This window comes from Melitaea cinxia, chromosome 8 (assembly GCF_905220565.1).
Source record: "Melitaea cinxia chromosome 8, ilMelCinx1.1, whole genome shotgun sequence".
NCBI lineage: Eukaryota > Metazoa > Arthropoda > Insecta > Lepidoptera > Nymphalidae > Melitaea > Melitaea cinxia.
In genome coordinates this window covers 13656160-13681230 of record NC_059401.1, presented here as the reverse complement: position 1 = coordinate 13681230, position 25071 = coordinate 13656160, and the positions used below count along the sequence as shown (strand labels likewise).

The 25071-nt window shown below is 34.7% G+C and overlaps 1 protein-coding gene across 1 annotated transcript; it reads left to right on the top strand.

Moving 5' to 3' along the window:
• Window positions 1–132: 132 nt before the first annotated feature.
• On the top strand, window positions 133–23336 carry LOC123656047 (cytochrome P450 704C1-like). Its single transcript, XM_045591768.1, has 17 exons — window positions 133–150; window positions 3978–4133; window positions 5747–5837; window positions 5914–6099; window positions 6317–6693; window positions 6962–7030; window positions 8852–9020; window positions 9221–9400; window positions 9514–9671; window positions 18387–18497; window positions 19657–19747; window positions 19895–20080; window positions 20592–20968; window positions 21397–21465; window positions 22245–22413; window positions 22854–23033; window positions 23139–23336. Exons 1-17 carry the CDS (start codon window positions 133–135, stop codon window positions 23300–23302), a joined length of 2751 nt encoding a protein of 916 aa, XP_045447724.1. The 3' UTR covers window positions 23303–23336.
• Window positions 23337–25071: the final 1735 nt, after the last annotated feature.

Here is a 25071-nt window from a genome sequence, read left to right as displayed (position 1 = left end):
TTGGCACGTTCAACTGGGCCCCGGCTTTGACTGTGTCTGGGTTTTCCGTGCAAAATTTTGAGTTCTGGCCACAGACTGACAAGCTCACTTAAAACATTATTTACAAATTCCCTACCGTTATCAGATTGAAGAATGCACGGCGCTCCTATAGTTAGAAATATATCATTCAAATGGTAAGCCACCTCTGCCGCCCTCTTACATTATAGAGCGCGAAGCAGAACAAATTTCGTTAGATGGTCTTGGTAAACCATAATAAATTTAAAATTTCCATCTGGTTGGGTCTGAAAATTGATCAGATCTACTTGGCACCTAATATTCATTTCCGAATGAAGAATGGACTTAGAGACTAATCCTCTTTTCTTCTTTGTTTTCTTTTGATGACAGATACTACACATAGATAAATACAAGCTTATCATTTCTTTTGTGATATTGGCATATTTTTTGATGTTTCGGCTAACATCCTGTCCCGACCACCGTGGCCGACAGCCACATGAGCTGCGTCAATCACATCATAAAGTTCATCGGATGGAAGATAGTATTTTATATTACTTCCCTTTACTTCGTGCAATCAGTTTTTTCACGTCCCCTATTTCTAACACAGCAAATCGTTTCAATCTCCTTTGTTGTATTGGTGTCTTTTTTTCAGATTTTTCTGCATCTTCGACTTATTCAACGAGTTTCAAATACTGCTCTGATGATAACACATTATAATGAGAAGACTTTTTACTTCCACTTTGTAAAATTTCTCTCAAAAACTTTGCCCTTTATTGTTTTTGATCTGCTTGTCGACCTGACATAGATTCATCCATATTAAAAAGGAGAAAACTTTATAATGTAGCGTAATACGTAAACTTTTAATTTTAAACTGCAGTCATTAACTAAATATGTTACGCACGGCTGGCAACTAGACGCAAAATGCGTTTAAAACGACGCGACAAATGGCGGGCGAGGAGCGGCGTGGGGCGTGATTTGAGAACTCCCGCATGTTTGTAAATGTGTGAAGCAAACATATCCTGACATGTTTGCTCAATTACTTTCGACTCTGCAAAATTTTTTTTCAGACTGTTAAGACTAGGCCATACCAGCTTATCCTAAAGTGTGCGTATTTATATCAGGATCAACTAGTTTGGCCTGGTCTAAACTGGTCTATCCTATCGGGCTTAAGACAAATTAGTTTGGACTAGCCTAAACTGGTTTATCCTATCGGGCTAAGGACAAACTAGTTTTGCCTAGGCTATACTAGTTAATCCTAACACGTATAGGAAGAAATAGTTTAGCCTAGGCAAAACTAGTTTGTCCTGAAATCGGGTTTGGCCGGTAACATATTCATACAAATATTGGTTAAAACAGAACATTTATACCCAATTTAACCGGAGTGGAGAAAAAGATGTATCAATTTTTTTTAATTAATTAAGTATTATAATTATTTGAAAAGGAAAAAATTAAACAATCACTTATTTAATTATATTTGTATAGTAATAACGCGATAACGCATATACATTAATAATATGGCTAGTGGCGCCCGACACAATAGACTGTAAGCTCGTTGCATAACACGTTATTCAGACGACAAAGCCGTAAGAAACAAAATGTCGTTATTATTTCTGGGGCTCTTGTTCGTTGGACTCACAATAGTATTTCTTTATGATCACTTCAACCGTACGGGAAGATTAATACGCAAAATACCAGGTCCAAGAAGACTTCCTATAGTCGGAAATTCTTTTCATCTTCTGTTACCTCTTGGTAAGTTTAATTTTAATTTCGATGCTTTTTTTTAAGTTTAATATATATATTTCATACACATTATATATCCATTCAGATCATTTGTATCCCATAGCTTAAACTAGAGGTAATTTCTTTAAATTTTTGTGGTATAAAATGTTTATGTATCATAATTCTTTATATTTTTATTTTTTTATGATACAGCTTTACCTTAATTCATTAACATTTATTATATTGAAATAATGTATTACATAATTATACATTTTACACGTGTTTTGTATAAATATTATTACGTAGATATTTGTGTGTAATTTTCTACACTATCTACCCGGTCTCGAGGTTAAATTTTCTTTCAATCCATTGTACTACACAAGCCGTAACTATCTTATTGTAATATATGTAGTTTGCACGGTAGGAACATTATTTCTATATGTTTAAATAGGGGGTATTTAGAACTTGTTTTTTAGAGTGCGAATAAAAACTATACGGTATGCGGTCAACTAAGTGCTTACGTGTGTTTCCTTTGTCCCAGTTAATTAATATAATACGGCTAGATATTTCTCAGTGGTGACGAGTGGACTTACGCATCTTATAAGATTTAGTTTGAAATTAGTGTGTCACAAAGTTTTTCCGGCAAACTTCCAGTGAAACTCTCATCAAAATCGGCTTAGCCGCTCCGTAAAGCTTCCTCTTGCCAATGGTGGAGCCCTCTCTCCAATGGTGAAACCGCATGAAAATCCGTTCAATAGATTTTGAGCGAATCGATCACATACATTTTTGGGGACTGTGTTTTGTAATACACTAACTGTTGCCCGCGACTACGTCCGCGTGGTTATGAAGATATGCATTACTACTAAGATGTTTAACTCAATTTTTTTTTATTTCAGTCACTTGATATGCTTATCAAACTGAGTAACTTTTTAAAAGGCACAATTTAGTATAATTTAATAGTTATTTTTATAAAACCTCTCTACACACCACATTTCAAAATTTCAAGATTGTAGCTGTTATAGTTTCGGAGGTTTCGTGATGAATGAGTCAACCTACCATCCCCCATTTTAACCCCAAAAGAGAGTTGATTTCTAAAGGGACATTATTTGGACACTTTTTCCCTATCTATAGAGCATACATTTTAAATTTCAAGTCTCTTACTTCAAAAACATAGGACTTTCATACAAACTTCCAACCCCCGTTTTACAACTTTAGGATCGAGTTTCGTAAAATTCGTTCTTAACAGATGTTGACGCCTTATAAGAAACCTACCGGCCAAATTTCAAGTTTGTATCTGTTATGGTTTGGGAGATTTCGTGATGAGTGAGTCAACCTACCACCCCCTGTTTTAACCCCAAAAGGGAGTTGTTTTCTAAAGATACATTGGACACCGTTTCCCTATCTATAGAGCATACATTTTAAATTTCAAGTCTCTTACTTTAAAAATATAGGACTTTCATACAAACTTCCAAACCTCGTTTTATCCCCTTAAGGGTCGAGTTTCGAAAAATCAGTTCTTAGTGGATGTCTACGCCCTATAAGGAACCTACCTGCCAAATTCCACCTTTATGGCTGTTATAGTTTCGGAGGTTTCGTGATGAGTGAGTCTACCTACCATCCCCCGTTTCAACTCCAAAAGAGATTTGATTTCTAAAGATACATTATTTTCTGTTCTCTTCTTTCGAACTTAATACTCGAAGCACTAATTAGGTAAATTCATTTTTACAATTTTTAAAAATGTTGTTCTATCTGTGTATTTCTTTGAAGTCCTTTACTTTATGATCTATCTAATATGACACTATTATATATGTGATATTTGAAAATAGCCAAAAATAATAACAACATGAGTTGTTACTTGATAGTAGTAAACAGGACGATTTTGAAAAAACGCGCAACTATCTGGCTTTTCCGTTATCATGTCGTCTATAATGTCAGCGCACATATTGAATGACCACTATCTCCTTCAACCATTTACATAGCTACATACTAAATTACAACTTATATTGCCGAATCATTTATTAATTTGGTACAATCGATTTCAACAATGTAAGCAAATGAAATAAAACTTATCGCTTACCTAGCGATAAGACCGTCTTTGCTCATAATATTATTTTATAAGTTTTATTTTTAAGCTAAGTACATATGTATGTTAACTTGTATGCACAATAATGTAAGAATTAATAATTCTTTTTCTTCTTATATTCGGGCGATTCTACGACGACGACTTCACGACTAGTACATGTGTGCATGAGTGTTACAGCTAGCTAGAGAAAACTAAGTTAACTTTTAAAAATAATCACTTTATTTCAGATAAACTATTTCCATACCTTCGGACATTGAACAAAGAATACGGAGATGTTTTTCAAATACATGCTTTGAATGTTGGGTTTGTGTGTTTCTTTGATCTGGACAATCTTGAGGTAAAATATTATATTAAATTTTAATATTATTTTATTTTTTTCTGCAGTATACACGTGTACTATGATATTGAAAAACAAATTACAAAACAATATAACACAGTTCTTCCGTCTTCGGTACAAAGCCAGCCCCGCGGTCACCAACCCGCCTGCCTAGGGTGGTGACTATGGGCAACACACATCAGTTCACGCTATTTTTGGCGCGAACTTGTGGAGGCCTATGTCAAGCAGTGGACTGTGATAGGCTGAAATGATGATGATGAAAAATGACTTAAAACTAAGCCTTATATGATAAATCTTAATATAAGAGAGTATACAAAATCACAAAACTATGCAGTTTTTCCTCCGAAACTCAACTCAAGTCTAGCTTTTGGCTTTTAACTATTACAAATATAGATCAAGCAAATATTTTAGAAAAAAAAAGATAGAAGTAGTAATTAGTTATAAGAAATATACAAATATGTACGATTTTTATTTTTGTGTTACCCACAATTAGGAATTCTAAACATTTTTGAATATCATATCAAAAATTGACCGCTCCAGCGGGATTCGAACCCACGTCTTCGACATACCGTGTCGACGCTCTAGCCAATTAAGCTATGGAACGATATACTCGCCAGAGCGAAACTTTTGATATGATGATTTTTACTTTCGGTTTAAGCGAACCGTGGCGCCGTCTATAGTGAGTTCTTTACAGAGACTCGTAACTATTCAAAGTTTCATATTACAATGAAAATCTTTGACAGGAGACGACACCATGCTATTTTTAATATGTACGATTTTTATTTTTGTGTTACCCACAATTAGGAATTCTAAACATTTTTGAATATCATATCAAAAATTGACCGCTCCAGCGGGATTCGAACCCGCGTCTTCGACATACCGTGTCGACGCTCTAGCCAATTAAGCTATGGAACGATATACTCGCCAGAGCGAAACTTTTGATATGATGATTTTTACTTTCGGTTTAAGCGAAATCGTACATATTAAAAATAGCATGGTGTCGTCTCCTGTCAAAGATTTTCATTGTAATATGAAACTTTGAATAGTTACGAGTCTCTGTAAAGAACTCACTATAGACGGCGCCACGGTTCGCTTAAACCGAAAGTAAAAATCATCATATCAAAAGTTTCGCTCTGGCGAGTATATCGTTCCATAGCTTAATTGGCTAGAGCGTCGACACGGTATGTCGAAGACGCGGGTTCGAATCCCGCTGGAGCGGTCAATTTTTGATATGATATTCAAAAATGTTTAGAATTCCTAATTGTGGGTAACACAAAAATAAAAATCGTACATATTAAAAATAGCATGGTGTCGTCTCCTGTCAAAGATTTTCATTGTAATATGAAACTTTGAATAGTTACGAGTCTCTGTAAAGAACTCACTATAGACGGCGCCACGGTTCGCTTAAACCGAAAGTAAAAATCATCATATCAAAAGTTTCGCTCTGGCGAGTATATCGTTCCATAGCTTAATTGGCTAGAGCGTCGACACGGTATGTCGAAGACGCGGGTTCGAATCCCGCTGGAGCGGTCAATTTTTGATATGATATTCAAAAATGTTTAGAATATACAAATAGTTAATAGACAAATAGTTATGTCATAAAAAAATTTCAGACAATTTTATCGTCAGTCAAGTTTACCGACAAACACTTACCATATAAATTTTTGAATCCTTGGCTCGGAGAAGGACTTCTTACTAGTCAAGGTAAGGTATACTACTTAATAATACAGTCAGTAATTAATATATTTTAGTAAAGTTATGAATTCATGATACATTTTAGGTCAAAAATGGCATCAACGGCGAAAACTGTTAACTCAAGCGTTTCATTTCAACATATTAAAACAATATTCGGTAACGTTTGTTGAACAAACTGAGAAATTTTTGGATCGACTACAAGAACGAGTTGGTGAAAAAGAAACAGACATAGTACCTCTGATAAATTCTACAACACTTCATGTTATGTGCGGTACGTATTAGGCAAATTATATATTGATAGCAAGCAAATAATATATTGATTTGAAATATAATTGATACATAAGCAAATAATAGATTGATTTGAATACATTGATCTAAATAATTTCAACAAATACCATAAATTACTAAAGATCAAGAAATTACGAATTCTGTAAACGCAGCTTATGATAAACCGCAACTTAATAGTAGTCTGTTTGCTATTATTGCAGAAACAGCAATGGGGACATCGATGAGTGAAACTATGGAGTCCGTAACAAGAAAGTATTTTAGAGCGATAGAAATCGTTGGAAAGGCAGTTATTGAAAGGATGTGTAGAGTATGGTTACATATAGACGGCATTTTTAATTGGTCTAATATTGCTAAAATTCAAACAAAAGCGCTAACAGACTTACACACTTTCACTAATATTATTATAAAAGAACGAAGGACATTTTTGGAAGAAAACGATATTAAATTTTTCGAAAACACAGAAAGTTATGATAACAAAGGGAGATTAGCAATGTTGGACTTGCTCCTAGAAAAAGAAAGGTCGAGAGACATTGATGTAAGCGGTATAAGAGAGGAAGTGGATACATTTATGTTTGAGGTACGAATGAAAATACACAAAAATATCTCAATTTTATGATTATGAAATTTGCATATTGTTGTGGTCTAATTTTAAGTAGGCTATATATTTTTTCAAAGTAGGTTTATACAGATTGTCACTATTAGTGATGAGAGTAGTTATTTTCACGCTGGTTTTTACTGATTTTGTACACATAGATTAAACTAGAATGTGCTATATTGTTAAAATTTACAGTCAGTAATAGTACTCTTAAAATGTAATGGAAACTTAAACGTTCCTATGTTTTCAGGGGCATGATACAACAGCGCAGGCGTTATGCTATTTAATGATGAGTCTCGCTTATGAAACCCAAGTGCAGGTAAAAAGTTTAGTTTCTATAACATTTCTTACTTTTATAGTTCAAACACTAGCAGAAAGGTATTTAAAATTTTGACTTATCTACTAGGTATAAAATACATCTATATTAAAACACAGTTTTCTAGTTCTAGTAGTTAGTTTCTTGCTGTTTCACCACCGCAGATTTTTCCATATTCCATATTCATTCCTTACTGGCTTACACTTTTTACGACAGTTAATAAATTAAAAAAAATATTATATTATTTTGTAAAAATGACGATTCAAAAATACCTTTAAAGTCTAGTTTAATAAAGTAATTTTTGATATTTTTTATTTTATAATTTTAAAGATATAAGTATCTTGAAGAAAGCTACTGTCGTCAGACCTCATGTAGGCGTATAAATTTTAGTAGTTACTTCTCCATCCATGTCGTGTAAAATAATTATAATATGTTTTATTATTATTTTATTTTTATTATTATTTTATTTCTATAGGAAACCAACGTAGTATTATACAGTGGTTTCTATCATTCGTACATAGTTAAACAGAATATCTTCCACTATACACCACCCTTAAAAGCTAACTTAGCATGCAATACACTTTAAACAGTTGTTTCGAAACTTACACTAACAATAAATATCTATCTTATGACAAATTGACTCATCAATAAAAGTGTTAAACAAACTATTTAAAAAAGTACAACAAATAAAACTCGTGCAAAAATAGTAAAAAATATTTAAAAGAAGAAAGTAAAAATATGTAGGTAGGTAGGTATATGTAAAAAAAAAACAACGAAAGACAACAATGTGTTTAAATGTTTAAATATTTTTTTTTCACCTTTAGACATCCTTCCCATTATTCCGAGTGCGCCAACTTATGTAGCCAACGATGCAACTCCTTTCCACACATATCTTAGCCATTTGAAAAATAGTATACCCATAGTTAAAAGAACCCCACGAGGAGCTCGAATAACAGTTGCTACACATTTTTCACAATTAATCCAGAAATGTTACATTAGCAATTGTACTCAAGACTGGCAGAACCTATTTTTATTTTCATACAGCACACTACATACTGACATTGACACCAAAGATCAAGAATAACTGTGCTGTAAGCTCCTCGCCTTCTCCCACACCTCCAATCAAACACGATGCCCCTCGCAATCGCAACAAAGTCATCGAAAACAAAATCTGACGGAGATCTCAAAGGTGCCGCTCGCCTTTTGTTCTCCAACGACGTGCTATCACCAGATACCCCTGACACCCTTTAGGCCTTACGGACAAAACACCCTCCAGCTCCAGTAAACCCATATTTAAACCCATTTCATTCGGCTGCAGGTTTGGATGGAATCTCACCCCAACATTTGAAAGACTTAATCTTTCGCTAATCGCATTCTGTTGTTGATGCAGGCGAGCAACTTGTAAATTCGATCACTAAATTAATCAATTTTATGTATTCCGGTAATATTAATCCAGAAATTGTTCGCATTCTTTTCGGCGCGAACCTCATTGCCCGCACCAAAAGGGGGTAAGACCAATTGCTGTTGGATCAACACTTCGACGTCTGGTCTCCAAAATTGCTGTTCGACATATTTTATCAAAATTAAATTCGGAATTTGAACCCGTACAGTTAGGCTTCGGTGTAAAAGGAGGCTGTGAGGCCGCCGTCCATGCCCTACGCTCTTTCCTATATAGCCTTGACCTCGTGACCGAAATTTCTTGATGGTACTGCTATCCTCCGGATACAACGCGAAGCTTTGTTTTTCGACCGTATTAATGGCTGTATTTCTATGTTTATACATTATTTATATTAGAATTTTTGACAGTCAATCTTAAACTTTTAGGAGAAGATATATGAGGAACTAAAAAACATTTTTCAAGATTCTCCACGTAAACCTAACACAGAAGACCTTAACAAAATGAAATATCTAGAATGCTGTATAAAAGAATCTTTGCGGCTCTACCCCAGCGTCCCCGCAGTACTAAGGAATGTTTCTGAAGAGACTACTATAGGTTTGTTAATAGTTTTGTATTCTAAATCTTACGGTACAAAATAAAATTCTTTACTATTCTATTTAAAAAAAAAGAAATTTCCATTATATAATATTAACTATTAAGAAAATAAAAATGCTTCTTATTAACAAGCCTTAAACAAACTTAAACAAGTTATGCGCTACGTTGGAGATTTTAATATATATTCAAATATTGTTTAGGTGGATACATAATACCTCGGAACACACAGATCTATATATCTATATACGATCTTCATCGACGAGCTGATATCTACCCAGATCCAGAACGTTTCATCCCTGAGAGATTTCTTCCGGAAGCCTGTTCCAAGCGACACCCGTACGCCTATATTCCTTTTAGCGCTGGGCCTAGGAACTGCGTTGGTAAATACAACAATATAATTATTTTTATACCCTCTAGCATAGTTATAAATAATGACATAGTATGATAAATTATAATAAACATATTATATATAATAACAATATTACAATTTCAGGTCAAAAATTTGCTATGTTGGAGATGAAGATATTAATATCTTCCATGCTAAGACGCTTTCGCCTCGAGGCTGTGACCAAACCCGCTGATCTTAAATTTAAAACTGACATTCTATTACGCACAGTAAATGAATCGATTTTAGTGAAATTTTACAATAGATTTTGAAGAATATATATGTATATCCAGGAGAAATAAACATTTGTAAACAAATGTTAGCATTGTTATGTATTTAATAAGTAATTATAAAAGCGACAGCCGAAGGTTGCAAAAAAAAAGCAAAGATTTATTTAAAATTAAATTTATTATACTAAATTATAATCAATTAATATGTACGATTTTATTTTTGTGTTACCCACACATTAGGAATTCTAAACATTTTTGAATATCATATCAAAAATTGACCACTCCAGCGGGATTCGAACCCGCGTCTCCGACTGACCGTGTCGGCGCTTTAGCCAATTAAGCTATGGAACGATGTACCCGCTAGAGCGAAATTTTTGATATGGTGATTTTTACTTTCGGTTTAAGCGAACCGTGGCGCCGTCTATAGTGAGTTCTTTTCAGAGACCCGTAACTATCAAAGCGCTCTAGCCAATTAAGCTATGGAACGATGTACACACGGTGCCGACACGGTCAGTCGGAGACGCGGGTTCGAATCCCGCTGGAGCGGTAAATTTTTGATATGATATTCAAAAATGTTTATAATTAATTATTTACACGTGACAATTGTTCGATGTGAGAAACAAGAGTGACTTAAAATTAAAGATCGCTCAGTCGGAGCATCGGGTTGTTTTGGGTTCTTCGTGTTGGGTCGTTTCACACGGTGCCCAGGTGCGATGCTCAGGTGCGATGCCATGGTGGGAAAGTTTCGTAACCTCCGGCTACCGATGCGAGACGTGGGAATGTTTCGAAGCAAACTCCGGTCAGCAAATCCCGGCGTAGAGCGTTTCGTAACACCTCCCCCCGTAGTTCAGTGACTATTGAAAACCTTCGGTTGAGATGGTCGCTGAGATGGTTCTAGGATCCACCTTTACTACTCGTTGGTCTACGGGTCTTAGGTCCGACATCTCATATGTTGCATCAGGAATATTATCCTTACTTCTTTTGGAATTACTTCTGTTGTTGTCGGCTTGCTACGACGGCGAAGAGTGCTACGATACTCAATAGTAGTATTATGTAGACTGGAATCGTAGTATGATAAAGTGATGGGTCGATGGCTTGTTCCAGATGAATTGGAGTCTGTGTGGAGATCTTCGTGTGGATTGCATGAAGATTTTTCAGATCAACGGAGTTTAAGATGAAACGTGGGTATTCTTGATTCTTCGGTTCTTCATACTGAGGCATTTCCATGATCTTCACAGGATGTCCTTCGATGTGCTCGTTAGTGTTAGCTATAGTGAATTCTGGTGTTTTTAGATAACAGTTAAATGGTATGGTAGCTAAATAACTTCCTTGTAGCGTCCTGTACAATTTTTGGCCGCAGGTTATTTTGACTTTGGTTGGCTTCGGTAAACATAGTGTATAGTGTTTGTCGTCTAGTTGTTCAAGAGATTCTTTCTTCAATGATACTGAAGTTGGATTGCAGGATTCGTACAGTTGCTGTTTGTTGATCAGATGCTGGATACAGTCGGGATCACTTTTGATTTTATACTTTGATTGTGCTTTACAGAGAAACCATGAGTTTACCTTCGGCCATTCAGCCTCCATGTACATATAATCTGTTCCAGAAGTTGCTATGTAAGGTAAGGGTGGTACAAGGATTTTATTATTTTTATTGGGGATAATAGCTAATTTGTATAGATCAAAATTGGATGGGTAGGTAATCGGCACCTTAATAACTATAATTATCTGATTATTTGCGTAAAAATAACCTAATTTAATTATATCATAGAAATCTCTAAAATCTACGTTAATGACCTCATCTTTAGGATACAAGGCCTTCAACTTACTTAATATACTTTTTACTTCTCTAACATTCAATACGGAATATGTAAACCCGAAAGTCCAGACTGGTTTGATCATTCATCCTCCTTTAGCTATGTATAAAATAATTCCTATCATTCAAAGTAAATTCAAAAGCTCCGCTATGAAATTAGTATTAACTAAAGTTGAATTAGAAAATATCAAAGATTAGTTAAACCAACAAGAAATCATACAAAAATATCACGAAGGTAAAACTAACCGTCGTGGCATTAATGAATGTTTCTTAGCTCTATCGTCCAAGTTCTACTGGCCTAAGATGAAAGAACATATTACAAAATATATTAATGAATGCAATGTCTGCGGATGTGCAATGATCCTACCGACTGCGCCAATTATAAAAGCGACAGCCGAAGGTTGCAAAAAAAAGCAAAGATTTATTTAAAATTAAATTTATTATACTAAATTATAATTAATTATTTACACGTGACAATTGTTCGATGTGAGAAACAAGAGTGACTTAAAATTAAAGTTCGCTCAGTCGGAGCATCGGGTTGTTTTGGGTTCTTCGTGTTGGGTCGTTTCACACGGTGCCCAAGTGCGATGCTCAGGTGCGATGCCATGGTGGGAAAGTTTCGTAACGTCCGGCTACCGATGCGAGACGTGGGAATGTTTCGAAGCAAACTCCGGTCAGCAAATCCCGGCGTAGAGCGTTTCGTAACAAAGTCAGGTTAAGTGTTTTGTGTGTTTATAAATTAATAAATTTAGTAGATGTTATAACTTGACCCAATATTAAGAGACCTTGCAGATATAGTGTGTTTGAATGCAAACTAGAAATTGAATTCATTATTCAAAAATACTTACACTACAAATGCTATTATAAAGAAAAAGAAAAGAACAAATTGGACTTGAACATCTCAATATGCTATGTTTGTACTTTAACACGCAAGCCTAAACCAATAATTTGCCAATACACATTATCTGGTATCGCAATAACTAGAGTTAACGCTATCAGAGATCTTGGTTGGTATTACTATTTGTGAAAACTTTAATTGGCCGTAATTTACTCATTTTTTTTAATATTTGCAATTTAGCTGTCAGTTTTCGATATTTGAAAATAAAATAAAATAAAATAATAGCAACGAAAGCGCTGTTGGTGCATAACAGGCAATATCATTATGTCTACGATTTTTTTTACGTGGGGAAAATCCATCACGGGTACCACTCCAGCGCGGGGCAACCGAATAGGTTATGCCAGATTCTTACTTTATTATTAAATACCACCACGATTAAATACCACCACGTGTGAGCAGTCGTCCATCTAAGTGGGGCAAGATGGGTTCGCCCTAGCATTCACTACCTACCTTGCCCCGGTGAGCCCGAATGAAACATCCGGGCATCGGCACTAAGAAAGGCGGCCCCCAAAAGACAACCCCTCTGATATGTGGGGTCTCTATCCGGCTGAAGGTCTCCCGACCCTCAGCCAGCCACCCCACTTATGGGACGCTTAACCAGACCAGTCTCTACCGGCCAGGCAAGCCCGAACTCCATTGCCGGATCGCACCGAGCAACCGAACGAGCTCCAAGGGAGCCTTGCGCAACCCTGTTACGACGCGCTTTCGTATCACAGGGCAAGCGAGCGAACCCACCCGCCCCGTCCCAGCTCTCCACGCCTTCTCGACATCACACACAACTCCGCATCTCTGTGCTAACCACTCATTCGCTCTCGGGTCCACTCTAATAAAACCAGAGCAGTACCTGGAGCACGCCATGACCTATGCGCCCTCCCGGCACCACACATTCCTCCTCATCTCCGTGTTCACCTCGTCGGATCCCACAGGTCCGCCAGATCGCACCCAGCGACCGAGCAAAACTCCAGGGAGCCCAGCACGACCCGACCGGCATGCGCTTTCGCGTTACAGGGCGGGCGAGCGAACCCACCCGTCTACGTGACTACATATCCAACGGCCAAGCCACATATTTTGACTAAGGTGTAGAGTTTGTGAAGTTAGGGCGTGTAGAGTTAGAAGCTTGGCTCTACATGAGATCTGATAACTTTTTGACAGTGCGAGCCATAGGATCTCGTCCTGGCAACATTTTACATGAAAATGTTTTTGGTGGGATTACTATTACGTCTACGATTTGCTTCAACGTTTTCCAAGTTGATGTCATCTCTAAGTTACTCAATGGACAAAAATTTACCTCATTATTTTACCACAGATTATAGTATAAATTTCCTTACTTTTGAGATAAATTAATAAAAAAATTGATTTTGGGTAAAATTCGAAAAGCTTAACAAATACTTTAAAAAAAATATTTCATTTTTCAGTTTTGTTAACTTATAGTTAACAAACCGATATTGAATACGAATATTTTAAATATGCAAAGATGTCTCGACTATTATGAAACAAAAAACACGAGAGTACGTGAAAATGTAGGGAAGCTCTTCTAAGAATCAAAAAGAAAAGAAAACAGGGATGATTTGAATAGGGATGTCTATATTTACTAACATTATTTATGCGAATAATTATAAGTTTGTTTGTTTGTTATCTCCATTAAAATTTGCATTCTGCATTACTGTTTACAATCCTAGAACAAACACGTTTTAACTATAGGTAAGTTGAAACATTAGTACATACTCTTGCGCAAAAACAAATTTTTCATCAATATTTTTAATCTCTTTTTTTTAAAGATTGACAAGGTTAATTTAGTTTGTTTTTGATTGAGGTGCAAGAAGTTTTTAGAAAATGAATATTAGAGGAAACGAAAAAGGAGTACATTGTAACCTGTAAAATTACTCTTCAAACCAGTAGCTAAGTAAAGTACATGACATTTTAAGTTAAAATATTTCATTATTTATTGATTTAAATACAAATTTTAATACACTTTAATAATGATTTAATGATTTTGTTTGATATTAAATTAATAACAAAGTAAATCACAAATAAGAGTCCAAACAAGAACATACTAAGATCGTTTTCGATCGTCATCTGCATCATCCTCGGCAGGGAAAGGTGCTGCTCGGTTGGTACCAAGCTACCAAATGTCGGAATAATGTACCTGTAATTACTACATTTAAAAGCAAATATACATATAAAATTAATTATAAAAAATATCTGTGTCAAGGACAGGTACAAATGTAATACATCATCATCATTAATTATTATTTATAATGATAACGTCCTGTTTTTGTTCCGTGATGTTTATTTGATTTTACTTGTTATTGTGTTTATCTAAATATGTTATGTCTGAAAAGCCATTTTATATATTCTATACCGTACTACTACTATTAACTCATATCTGTTTAAATTGTTTACCTATTATTATTTGTTGACACTTTATTATTTATAGTACAAACTTTAAAATATATACAACATTACGTCACAAACGAAACATTGTGCTCTCTCACCGTAACAGGTAGTAATTCAAAATCATTCGATCTTTCCTAGGATTGATCTTTTAGTACCTACTGAGTTGACGATCTTTCCCCATGTAGGAGAAGGATCAGAGCTTAATCCACCACGCTGCTCCAATGCGGGTTGGCGGAAATATTCCCTACTATCAGTAACGATCGCTATCAGGTGTACATGATAACAACCGGGACCGACGGCTTAACGTGCTCTCCGAGGCACGGTGGGGAGAGCCACAAGGACTGCACGAACACCCAGACCACGGCAAACACCTGTATGGCCAATACAAATGCTTGTCACGTGCGGGGATCGAACTCGCAACCGCCAGCGCAACAGGTACAATCCATGGCTGTGACCGTTGCGCCAACGCGGCGTCTTAGCATTGAGAGCAGCATTATTTAGCTGTTATCTTCTCTAAGGTTGAGATATTTTCTCAGTCAGGCTGCACTGAATTTTGAGCAGGATGTTTCCTGTTGTGTCCTACCTCAATGAAAATATATTTATATTTCAACTTGAATATATATAATATATTATATATTACTATATATATATTTTAAGGACCTATATTAATAAATATATTTTGATTCATTGCTTCAGCCTGTAACGTTCCATTTGTAGGTACAGGCCCGTTTCTCTCTATGTAGGTAGTATCGGTGCTTAATCCGCCACGCTCTTGCGCTTAGGGTTGGTGGATATATTCCCTACAATAAGTGACGTACACTATCAGATGTCTTAAAATAAAAGCAGGATCGACAGCTTAACGTCATCTCCGAGGCACTGTGGGGAGCCTTGAAAGCACAAACTTAAAGTTCACTGGGTATCCACCCCGGTTCTGGCAAATTCCTTCGACTGAGACGGTAAGCGGAAATGAATTGAGCTGGTGAGTCACATCTAAATTTAAAAAAAAACTAAGTCTACATCTCTTATAATTACATAGAAAAATTCTTTTCTGACGCATTTTGGATTTGCCAATTTTTATCTTTGAAATACTAACAGTCTTCGAGTTTTTGTGCGCTTGTTTCACCGATTAAACCTACCCTGACTTTAAGCGGATTTAAACATTTTACCCTAATGAAATTTGCAATGTTTTGTTCTTTAAAAATTCTAGTGAATGAAAACTGCTTAGATAATTAGGTAATGTTTTTTTACTTGAAATGATAAATCTTGACGCTTAAAAATGAAATTTGGCAAATAGGTAGTTTATAGTTAATGGGCGTTCAAAGGACGGACGTCAAAAACGACTTTTGCTATAGGGTCGGATTAAGAAGGTCTAAGAGCTCTTAAAATCAATCATGGAAGATATATGAGAAAAATATTAGTGGGACATTAATCAACGCAAATAGCACCCTAAACGGTGGTTATTAGAATTTTTGTCTGTTTGTCTGTGTGTTTGTGCACTTAGCATTTGTTGTTTATTTGATGTCAATCGGTTCGTAAATAAAAAAGTTATGCCAATTTAAGGAATAGCGTTAAACATATAAATACTGAGATTTAAAATCACTAAAAAATTGTAGTTTTGTTTAATTTTTAACCGACTTCAAAAAAGGAGGAGGTTACTCAATTCGGCCGTATAGGTATATATATATATATATATATTGATAATTCTTTTTTTGTTGGAAAGGAGATATCCCTGATGTGTATGTACCACGATAAGAAAACTAGGATCTGATAATGGGATCCCAGAGAAATCGAGGAAAACTCGAAAATCCGCATAACTTTTTACTAGGTGTACTGATTTTGACGATTTTTAATTTAATCGAAAGCCGATGTTTAGTACTATGTGGCTACGGTACTAAAGAATATGGCCACCCCTTCTCTCCCGTGGGTGTCGCAAGAGGCGACTGAGGGATAACACGGTTCCGCTACCACCTTGGAACTTAAAAAGCCGACCGGTGGCGGGATAACCATCCAACTACTGGCTTTGAAATACACAGGCCGAAGACGGGCAGCAGCGTCTTCGGTGCGACAAAGCCAGTACTGCGGTCAACAACCTGCCTGCCCAGCGTGGGACTATGGGCAAAACACATGAGTTCACGTTATTTTTGGCGTAAACTTGTGGAGGCCTATGTCCAGCAGTAGACTATAGGCTGTAATGATGATGATGATAACGATGTTTATTATGTGGTCAAGTTTTAATTTCATCGAGATCTGATTACAGTTTTTGGAGTAATCTTTGATGCATATTTACTTGACAAATTTTTCGTCTACCTACGTTGTATTACTTGTCGATATAATTGAAGTCGGTTTTTTTCGTTTGCCTGCAAACACAATTATTTGTACTCGAAACGTAATAATTGTCACATAGCTATGTATATATAGTATAGATAGTTTACAATTAGTAAACCTCCGCTAAGAACGGAATTTATAATAGGACCAGGCTAAGGTGGTCTAAGGGCTCGATCAAATGTGTATGAAAGTCCTTCATATTTAGTGCTACAGTGTTGAAATTAAGTAGGATCATAGTCAAAAACGTTTTTATAAAAGCCCTTCGATTTGTGTGTTACAAACTTTTACAGCTGTTTATAAATATAATCACTTCGCGAATGAATCTGCGGGCAGCAGCTAATTTAAGATAAGGTTTTCATGCTGTTTAACACTCGTAAAGTCAACGTTTTTGCTAGTAATATTTATAATTGATAAAATTTTTAGAGTCTTAACTATATAGGATGCTGCCTCTTCAAGGTAATTGCAATAACTCATTTAATCGTCGTAAAGTAAACAACATGTTCTTGTCATTTGTATTTACATTTGTATCAATTGGACTGATTTTAGTTTTTCTATATGATTATTGCAATCGAACTGGCAGACTTATACGCAAAATACCCGGTGCCAGAAGTTGGCCTATTCTCGGGAATTCCATAAACCTTCTTGTACCTCTTGGTAAGTTTTTATTATTTTTTCTATAGAAAATTAGGTCATTTTAATTCAAGTCATTCTTTTTTTGTTACATCAAATTTTGTAATGTCAAGTTGACAGTGCTGAAATTCTTTATGAGAGGGCTTGAAGCATAAGTCGTTTAAACTTAAGTGTAGCCGGAAATTGCACCACTTTAAAAAAAGCTCTGTCAATAAAAATGTGTACTTAGTATTTTTGTATTCAAAATGTATATCAAAACATAGATCCATTGATCTTCTATATTGTAGATAGCTATTTTAGATTAGATATAGCCATTTTTAAATAAAAAATAATAATAATTATAATAATAATAATCCTAAGGTTGGCTGGCAGAGAATGCTTTTAGCATTAAGCCCGCCTTTTGTACAATTCTATAATGCAATAAAGTATTAATAAATAAATAAATAAGTAAATAAAACTAATAAACCTAGAAATCTTATCAATATAATTTAAAAGCTCGTCAAAGCTACGCTGCGGAAGATTTTTGGTTATAAGAACAAAACGCACGATAAAACGTACGTTTAGATATAAATATAAATATAATCGCGGAATGTCGTACATTTTAACAAGAATATCAAACAAAAACTTTTCATCATCCAAAGTCCTTAGTCCCAAAAAAAGGAATTAAAAAGTCTTTACTTTTCTTTTAGATAAATTATTTTTGTATTTGCATTCACTGCATAAGAATTATGGAGATACAAATCAGATCCACGCCATTAATAACCGAACTGTGGGTTTCCTTGATCCTGATAATATTGAGGTAATGTATCCTTGTAGAGTAATGTTTAAAAAAAAACGAGTCACTTGAGTTCAGTGCTATGAAAAATAAAGACTAATTGTGTCAGCTAACTTTACTTTGTCATATAAATTATTAATATATATTTATTTTATAATTTATTCCGATAACTTAGGACCTGGGATTTTAAAATATTTATTTAAAAATAATTCTTGTAGTTGGAACATGTAACTGTTAACTACTTTTCTGTTTGGTTACGGTGGCAAAGAATGTAGCCACCCCCTCGCTTTCCGTGGTTTTCATAAGAGACGACTAAGGGATAGCACAGTTCCACTACCACCTTGGGACTTACAAAGCCGACCGATGACGTGATAACCACCCAACTGCTGGCTTTGAAATACACAGGCTGAAAACGGGCAGTAGCGTCTTCGGTGCGACAAAGCCAGCCCTACGGTCAACAGCACGCCTGACCAGCGTAGTGACTACGGGCAAAATCCCCATGAGTTCACCACAGAAGTTTCAGCCCTTAGTTCCCAGCAGCCCCACTATTTCCAGCTATGGCAGCGGTCGCGATAGCAGTGGGGCGGAGGGGGCTAGGAGTCAACGGGTTACGGGAGGCTGCCACCCACAGACGCATTGAGGCACTCTACGGCTGGACCATCATCTCAACGAACTTAAAGTAGAACTGAGTCATATTAAGTGGAGCTTACTGAGGTTATCTGACGCCCGAAAAGAGGGCGAGGCCACGATGATCCTGGACTCCTAACACTTGTTTTACTTCCGTGAAGGTGATGAGCTACAGCACCGTAGACCACATCCACACTTTTCGGAACATTATACAAAAGACTGAAGAGTATAATCAGCCGCTGTGTATGGCATTTGTGGAGTACGAGAAAGCCTTTGAGTCTGTTAAGCCATGATACACCATTACTGGTGTAGCGCTGGATGAGGATTGTAGAAAACCGGGATGTCTGGCGTGAACTTGAGAAAGCCTATGTATAGCAGTGGACGGCAATTGTCTGAACTGACTGATATTATAGGAGACCGATTAATGTTTATAAAAACAGTGAGAATGCGTATCTTCATACATACTCGTATTTATTATTGTAGTAACAATAAACAGTCTTTCAACATTAATACATTAATTGTATTGTTTAAAACAGGCTAAAAAGTAATTTTTCAGACAATTTTATCATCAATCAAATTTGCCGACAAAGAGGTTCCATATAATTTCTTGAAACCATGGCTTGGAGAAGGTCTACTTACTAGCCGAGGTATACTTTAGTTCAAAATTAATACTGCCTAGTTTGTAGGTGCACCTTGTAGCACCAAATTTCATCAAGTAATTGAAAATATTTATTAATCGAAGATTAATCATATTCATTGCATATTCCATAACTGAATTTGTATATTGATTTAAGGTCAAAAATGGCAACAGCGGCGGAAACTATTAACTCCAGCATTTCATTTTAATATATTAAAACGATATTCAGTTACGTTTATTGAACAGACAGATAAGTTTTTGAATGAAGTCCAAGAAAGAGTTGGTGAAGAACAAACGGACATAGTGCCCTTGATAAATTCAACGACTCTTCGCATTATGTGTGGTTGGTATTATCAAATACGACACAATAACTAGCAATATCTAATGTAAGGTCTAATATTTAATTCTACTAGCTGACGCAGCAAACGTTGTTTTGCCATTAAACGCTATTTAAAAATAGGGGTTGGTATGTATTTTTAACGCCAAATTATAATAAAATAAAAAATAAATAAAATATCTAAAAATTAAAAAAAAATTGCGATGGACTAACCTTAACATTTAGGGGGATGAAAAATAGATGATGTTCGATTCTCAGACCAACCCAATATGCACACAAAATTTCATGAGAATCGGTCAAGCCGTTTTAACTACAAACACCGCCACACGAGAATTTGATATAATTTGATTTGCAATTAATAACTACTATACTACACTTAAACGAAAAATAGTGCGTTCAATTACAATTTCAATGGTTTCAATTAAACATAAGTTTTTGAATCACTATAAATAAATCAATTTAACTTTGTAAATATAAAAAAAGGAAACTTAAAAAATGCAGTTTTCTTATTTGCTAGAAACCGCAATGGGTACATCGATGCATGAAAGTTTTGAATCAGTAGCTAGTAAATATTCCAAAGGCATAGAAGTATTTGGAAATTCAGTTGTCGCAAGAATTTGCAGAGCTTGGCTACATTTTGACTGCTTTTTCAAGTTATCAAATGTTGCGAAAAACCAAAATGAAGCAGTCAAAGACTTGCATTCATTTACAAATAAAATAATTGAAGAAAAAAGATCATTTTTAAGGCAACTAAATATTGAAAAATTTGAGAGTGGTGAAAATTTCATTCATAAAGGAAAATTGGCAATGTTAGATTTGCTTCTACAAAATGAAAAACTTGGTACCATAGATAATAACGGTATTAGAGAGGAAGTTGATACATTTATGTTTGAGGTACTATTGTTTTGTTACTTTTAAGATAAATTATGAATAATAAAATAATAATAAGTAAACGCCTCACATTCAACGGGATTACTAGGATAAATCCTTGTCCGGAACACACACAATACACGCGCACAAACGCCCAGATCACAGCAAACGTATATATAGCCAATAAAAATGTTTGATTGTGCGAGTATCGAACCCGTGACCTCCACCTCAACAGTTTCAAGCCATTACCATGACCGTTGCGCTAACGCGTCGTCAGTATTTTTTTTAAATAAATTTAATTTAATTTTGATAGAGATGATGAAGTTTTATCTTCTAAACTTTAAAGAAAATCAATGACAATAGCTATTAATGCAAAATAAAGTAATAGCAAAAGATAATAGCTAATCAAAAAGACATGTAACTTTTCTCGATGTGATTTTTTCTTTTTCTAGGGACATGATACAACGGGACAAGCATTAATTTTCTTAATAATGACGCTCGCTAATGAAACTAAAATTCAAGTAAGTTACAAATTTCCACCTTTATCGCAAAAATATTTTATGCTGAAAAGTAATACCTATTATATATCTAATAATTTATTGAATTTTAAGCCGAAACAATCTTTGTCGATAAGATGCAATATTTTAAACTTCATACGTTAGACATAACATAATCAGAAGCTCAAACTACACTCAATAAAAGAAATAATAGTGCTTTCATACATTTTGTCTTTCATTATCGCACTAAGACTGACATAACTTTCTACATTATTATACGTTTCTTAATAAAGCCATAAAACCAATCAATCAATCAATGTTTCTTAGTTTTTTGTTGAATGTAAGTATGAAAATGGCCCACTTTGTAATATGAGTAAATTATGAGTAGTATTATGTACTGTGTGGCTACGGTACTAAAGAATATAGCCACCCCCTCTCTTCCCGTGGGTGTCGTAAGAGGCGACTAAGGGATAGCACAGTTCCGCTACCACCTTGGAACTTAAAAAGCCGACCGGGCGGGACGGGTGGCGGGATAACCATCCAACTGCTGGCTTTTAAATACACAGGCCGAAGACGGGCAGCAGCGTCTTCGGTGCGACAAAGCCAGTACTGCGGTCACCAACACGCCTGCCCAGCGTGGTGATGACTATGGGCAAAACACATGAGCTCACGTTATTTTTGGCGTAAACTTGTGGAGGCCTGTGTCCAGCAGTGGACTGTGCTGTAATGATGAGTAGTATTATGATGATTCGTTTAGTTTAAGCATTTTTATTTTATTTGAATGACAAATAATTAATTTTTAGGAAAAAATATATGATGAAATACGACTTATATTTGGGGACTCCCAACATCCACCAACGGCAGAAGAAATAAAGAAGATGAAATACCTAGAATGTTGTATTAAGGAATCCTTAAGACTTTATCCCAGCGTGCCAATGATAATAAGAAAAGTATCCGAAGAAACGACCATAGGTTATTGTATTGATTTATGCTTATCTATATAAATAAAAATGAATGTTGCTAAGCGCATAACTCGAGAACGGCTCGATCAATTCAGCTAATTTATTTTTTTGTATGTTTCTTAAGGTCCACGGAAGGGTTTTATACAAAAAAAATCGCTTTATTTAATTTTTACTATTTTGACTTTACTTTTAATAAAATGAAGTTTAAAATAATTATTTGATACTTTCATGTCTTGATGCAAAATAATTACACAATCACATAAATAACAAATGTCATATACGTAAGAGTTTATGAAATCTTTACCTCTCAATTACTATTTAATTGTTTTAATTAACAATCAAACTTATCGAAATAGTTGTTGAAGTCAACAATATGTTCAGCTCGTTTCATACAATATCATTAACTCGTAATTAACAACGATATTTAATACTATCAATCGTGTGTTACAGGTGATTATACGATACCTAAAAATAGCCACATTCATATACTTATATACGATCTGCATCGTCGTGAGGATATCTACCCAGAGCCAGAGCGCTTCATCCCTGAGAGATTCCTGCCTGAAGCCTGTTCCAAGCGACATGCGTACGCCTACATACCGTTCAGCGCTGGACCCAGGAATTGTATTGGTCCGTTATCATTTCTATTTATTTATGATGTAAAATCTTAAATAAATAATCTTTAATCTTATAAATGATATCAATTTGTTTCTACAAAAAAATTTTTTATTTCAGGGCAAAAATTCGCTATGTTGGAGATGATGACGTTGGTATCATCCTTGTTGAGGCGATTTCGTCTTGAGGCTGTGACTAAGCCCAGCGATCTAAAATTCAAAGCTGATATTTTACTACGCACCATTAATCAATCGATTTACGTTCGATTTCACAATCGATATTAATATAAATGATACGAATATATTTTGATTTAACTTATAAACGAAGTTTGACTCATGTTATCGCAATTTTGACTAATCAAACAGTGAAATTAAGTCATTGGTTCTTGACAATTTTTAAAACTACAACCGACCCACTAATTGAGTGGTGTCTCCATTTAAACACAGTTATGATGACAAACTTGTATTCGTTTGACACAACAACTCTTGGTTTAAAAAAAAAATGCGTTTAAACTAATTTAAAGACATAGCTGTAATGTCAAAAACCTACTTTATTATACTAATTTAATACCTACTCAAGTAGTCTTTAAGAAATTTTACAAAGTAATTAACAAATTTAGAGCCCTAATTTCGATTCAGAACGTACGAGTAGATATCTGATCAAAAGGACTGACGACTCAACTTTTACAATACACTATATATATATTTAATCATTATATTTATTAACTCGTAAATATGTTGTTTAAAAAATAACATATTTGGTTATTAATATAATTCTTGAAGTGAAATTCCTTTGGCTTTTAAATACACATGTATTCAAAATTGTTGCCTCATTTGATTATATCCCGTAAGTTTACTTTTCCAAGAAAGTAAATATTTAGTGTATGAACTCAAAAACACGTAGTCAAAATAATCGAAATTCGTATTGATATTATTTTGCAAAAATGTTACTAAAAGTTTTAAAATATTACAATTATAATTAATTTATTTTCATGGTTGATGGGTAACCTTGATTTTGCTTTGGACAAATACTTTATTAACGCAGTTCAAAATATTTTGTTAGCATATATAATCAGGATGTCAAACAGTGCAAGAAAACAATAATTTAATTTGCGAAATACTTATTATTTTCTAAAAACAATTTAAAGATAATTTAATATCAAACAATACCTACAAGGTTAAATCAGCTTACAACTGATCTTTATAAAGTATATAATTATAAACTGTATATAGAATGTAAATATTATTGTAGCTCTGATCTGATAACTAAATTAATTTATAATTAAAAATTTCTGTAAATAATTCTTCCCTAATTAATATCTCATTTATGTAAGAGCAGAAAATATATTGCGTACAATCTGAATCACACAATTGCAATGTGCAGTAATACTGTACCTCAGATGAATATTTGTGGGATAATCACTTTCTCTTTACTCTTCCCCATATTAAAAATGTTGGTATAACTTGTAGATCTTAAATGGTCCCATTCAATGACAATGCACACGAAGCTTAATATTTTAGTATCGTTTTTATTCTATGGTCTATACAATGCTATGACCACAGTGTCCACGCGTTATCTAAAAGTAACTTTAATAAATTATTTTGTTAGTAATTTTTTTTTCTTCATTTCAAATTCCGATAAAATCCGACTGCTCAGCTGTACCCGCAACATCTTCACGCGCGTTACTGAATTACAATAAAGTAAATATTTTGACATACATAACTACCCGAGCTAAATCCAGCATCTGTAATATATTCGTAGTATCATCATAAATCGTGTCTTGTTTCATTTACATTCATTATAAAAGTTTCAAAGGTTTTGTCCATGCCAAATGATTGATACAAAAGCTATCGTTTACCGCCTTGCTGTCTTAAAATATTTTTTTACAAAATGTCTTCTATGCACTCATTTTGATCTGATACAGTTTTATTATAAAAATTGACATAGTTTTTACAGCAAAAAAGTTAAGTAATCTCTATATATATAAAAGCGAAAGGTCACTCACTCATCACGAAATCTCCGAAACTATAACACCTACAAACTTGAAATTTGG

Excerpts from the sequence above, each read along its gene's own strand:
- LOC123656047 (XM_045591768.1), top strand. Across the intron at positions 4,134-5,746 it reads TTGATCTGGACAATCTTGAG|ACAATTTTATCGTCAGTCAA; the intron begins GTAAAATATTAT and ends AAAAAATTTCAG. Across the intron at positions 9,021-9,220 it reads TTCTGAAGAGACTACTATAG|GTGGATACATAATACCTCGG; the intron begins GTTTGTTAATAG and ends AATATTGTTTAG.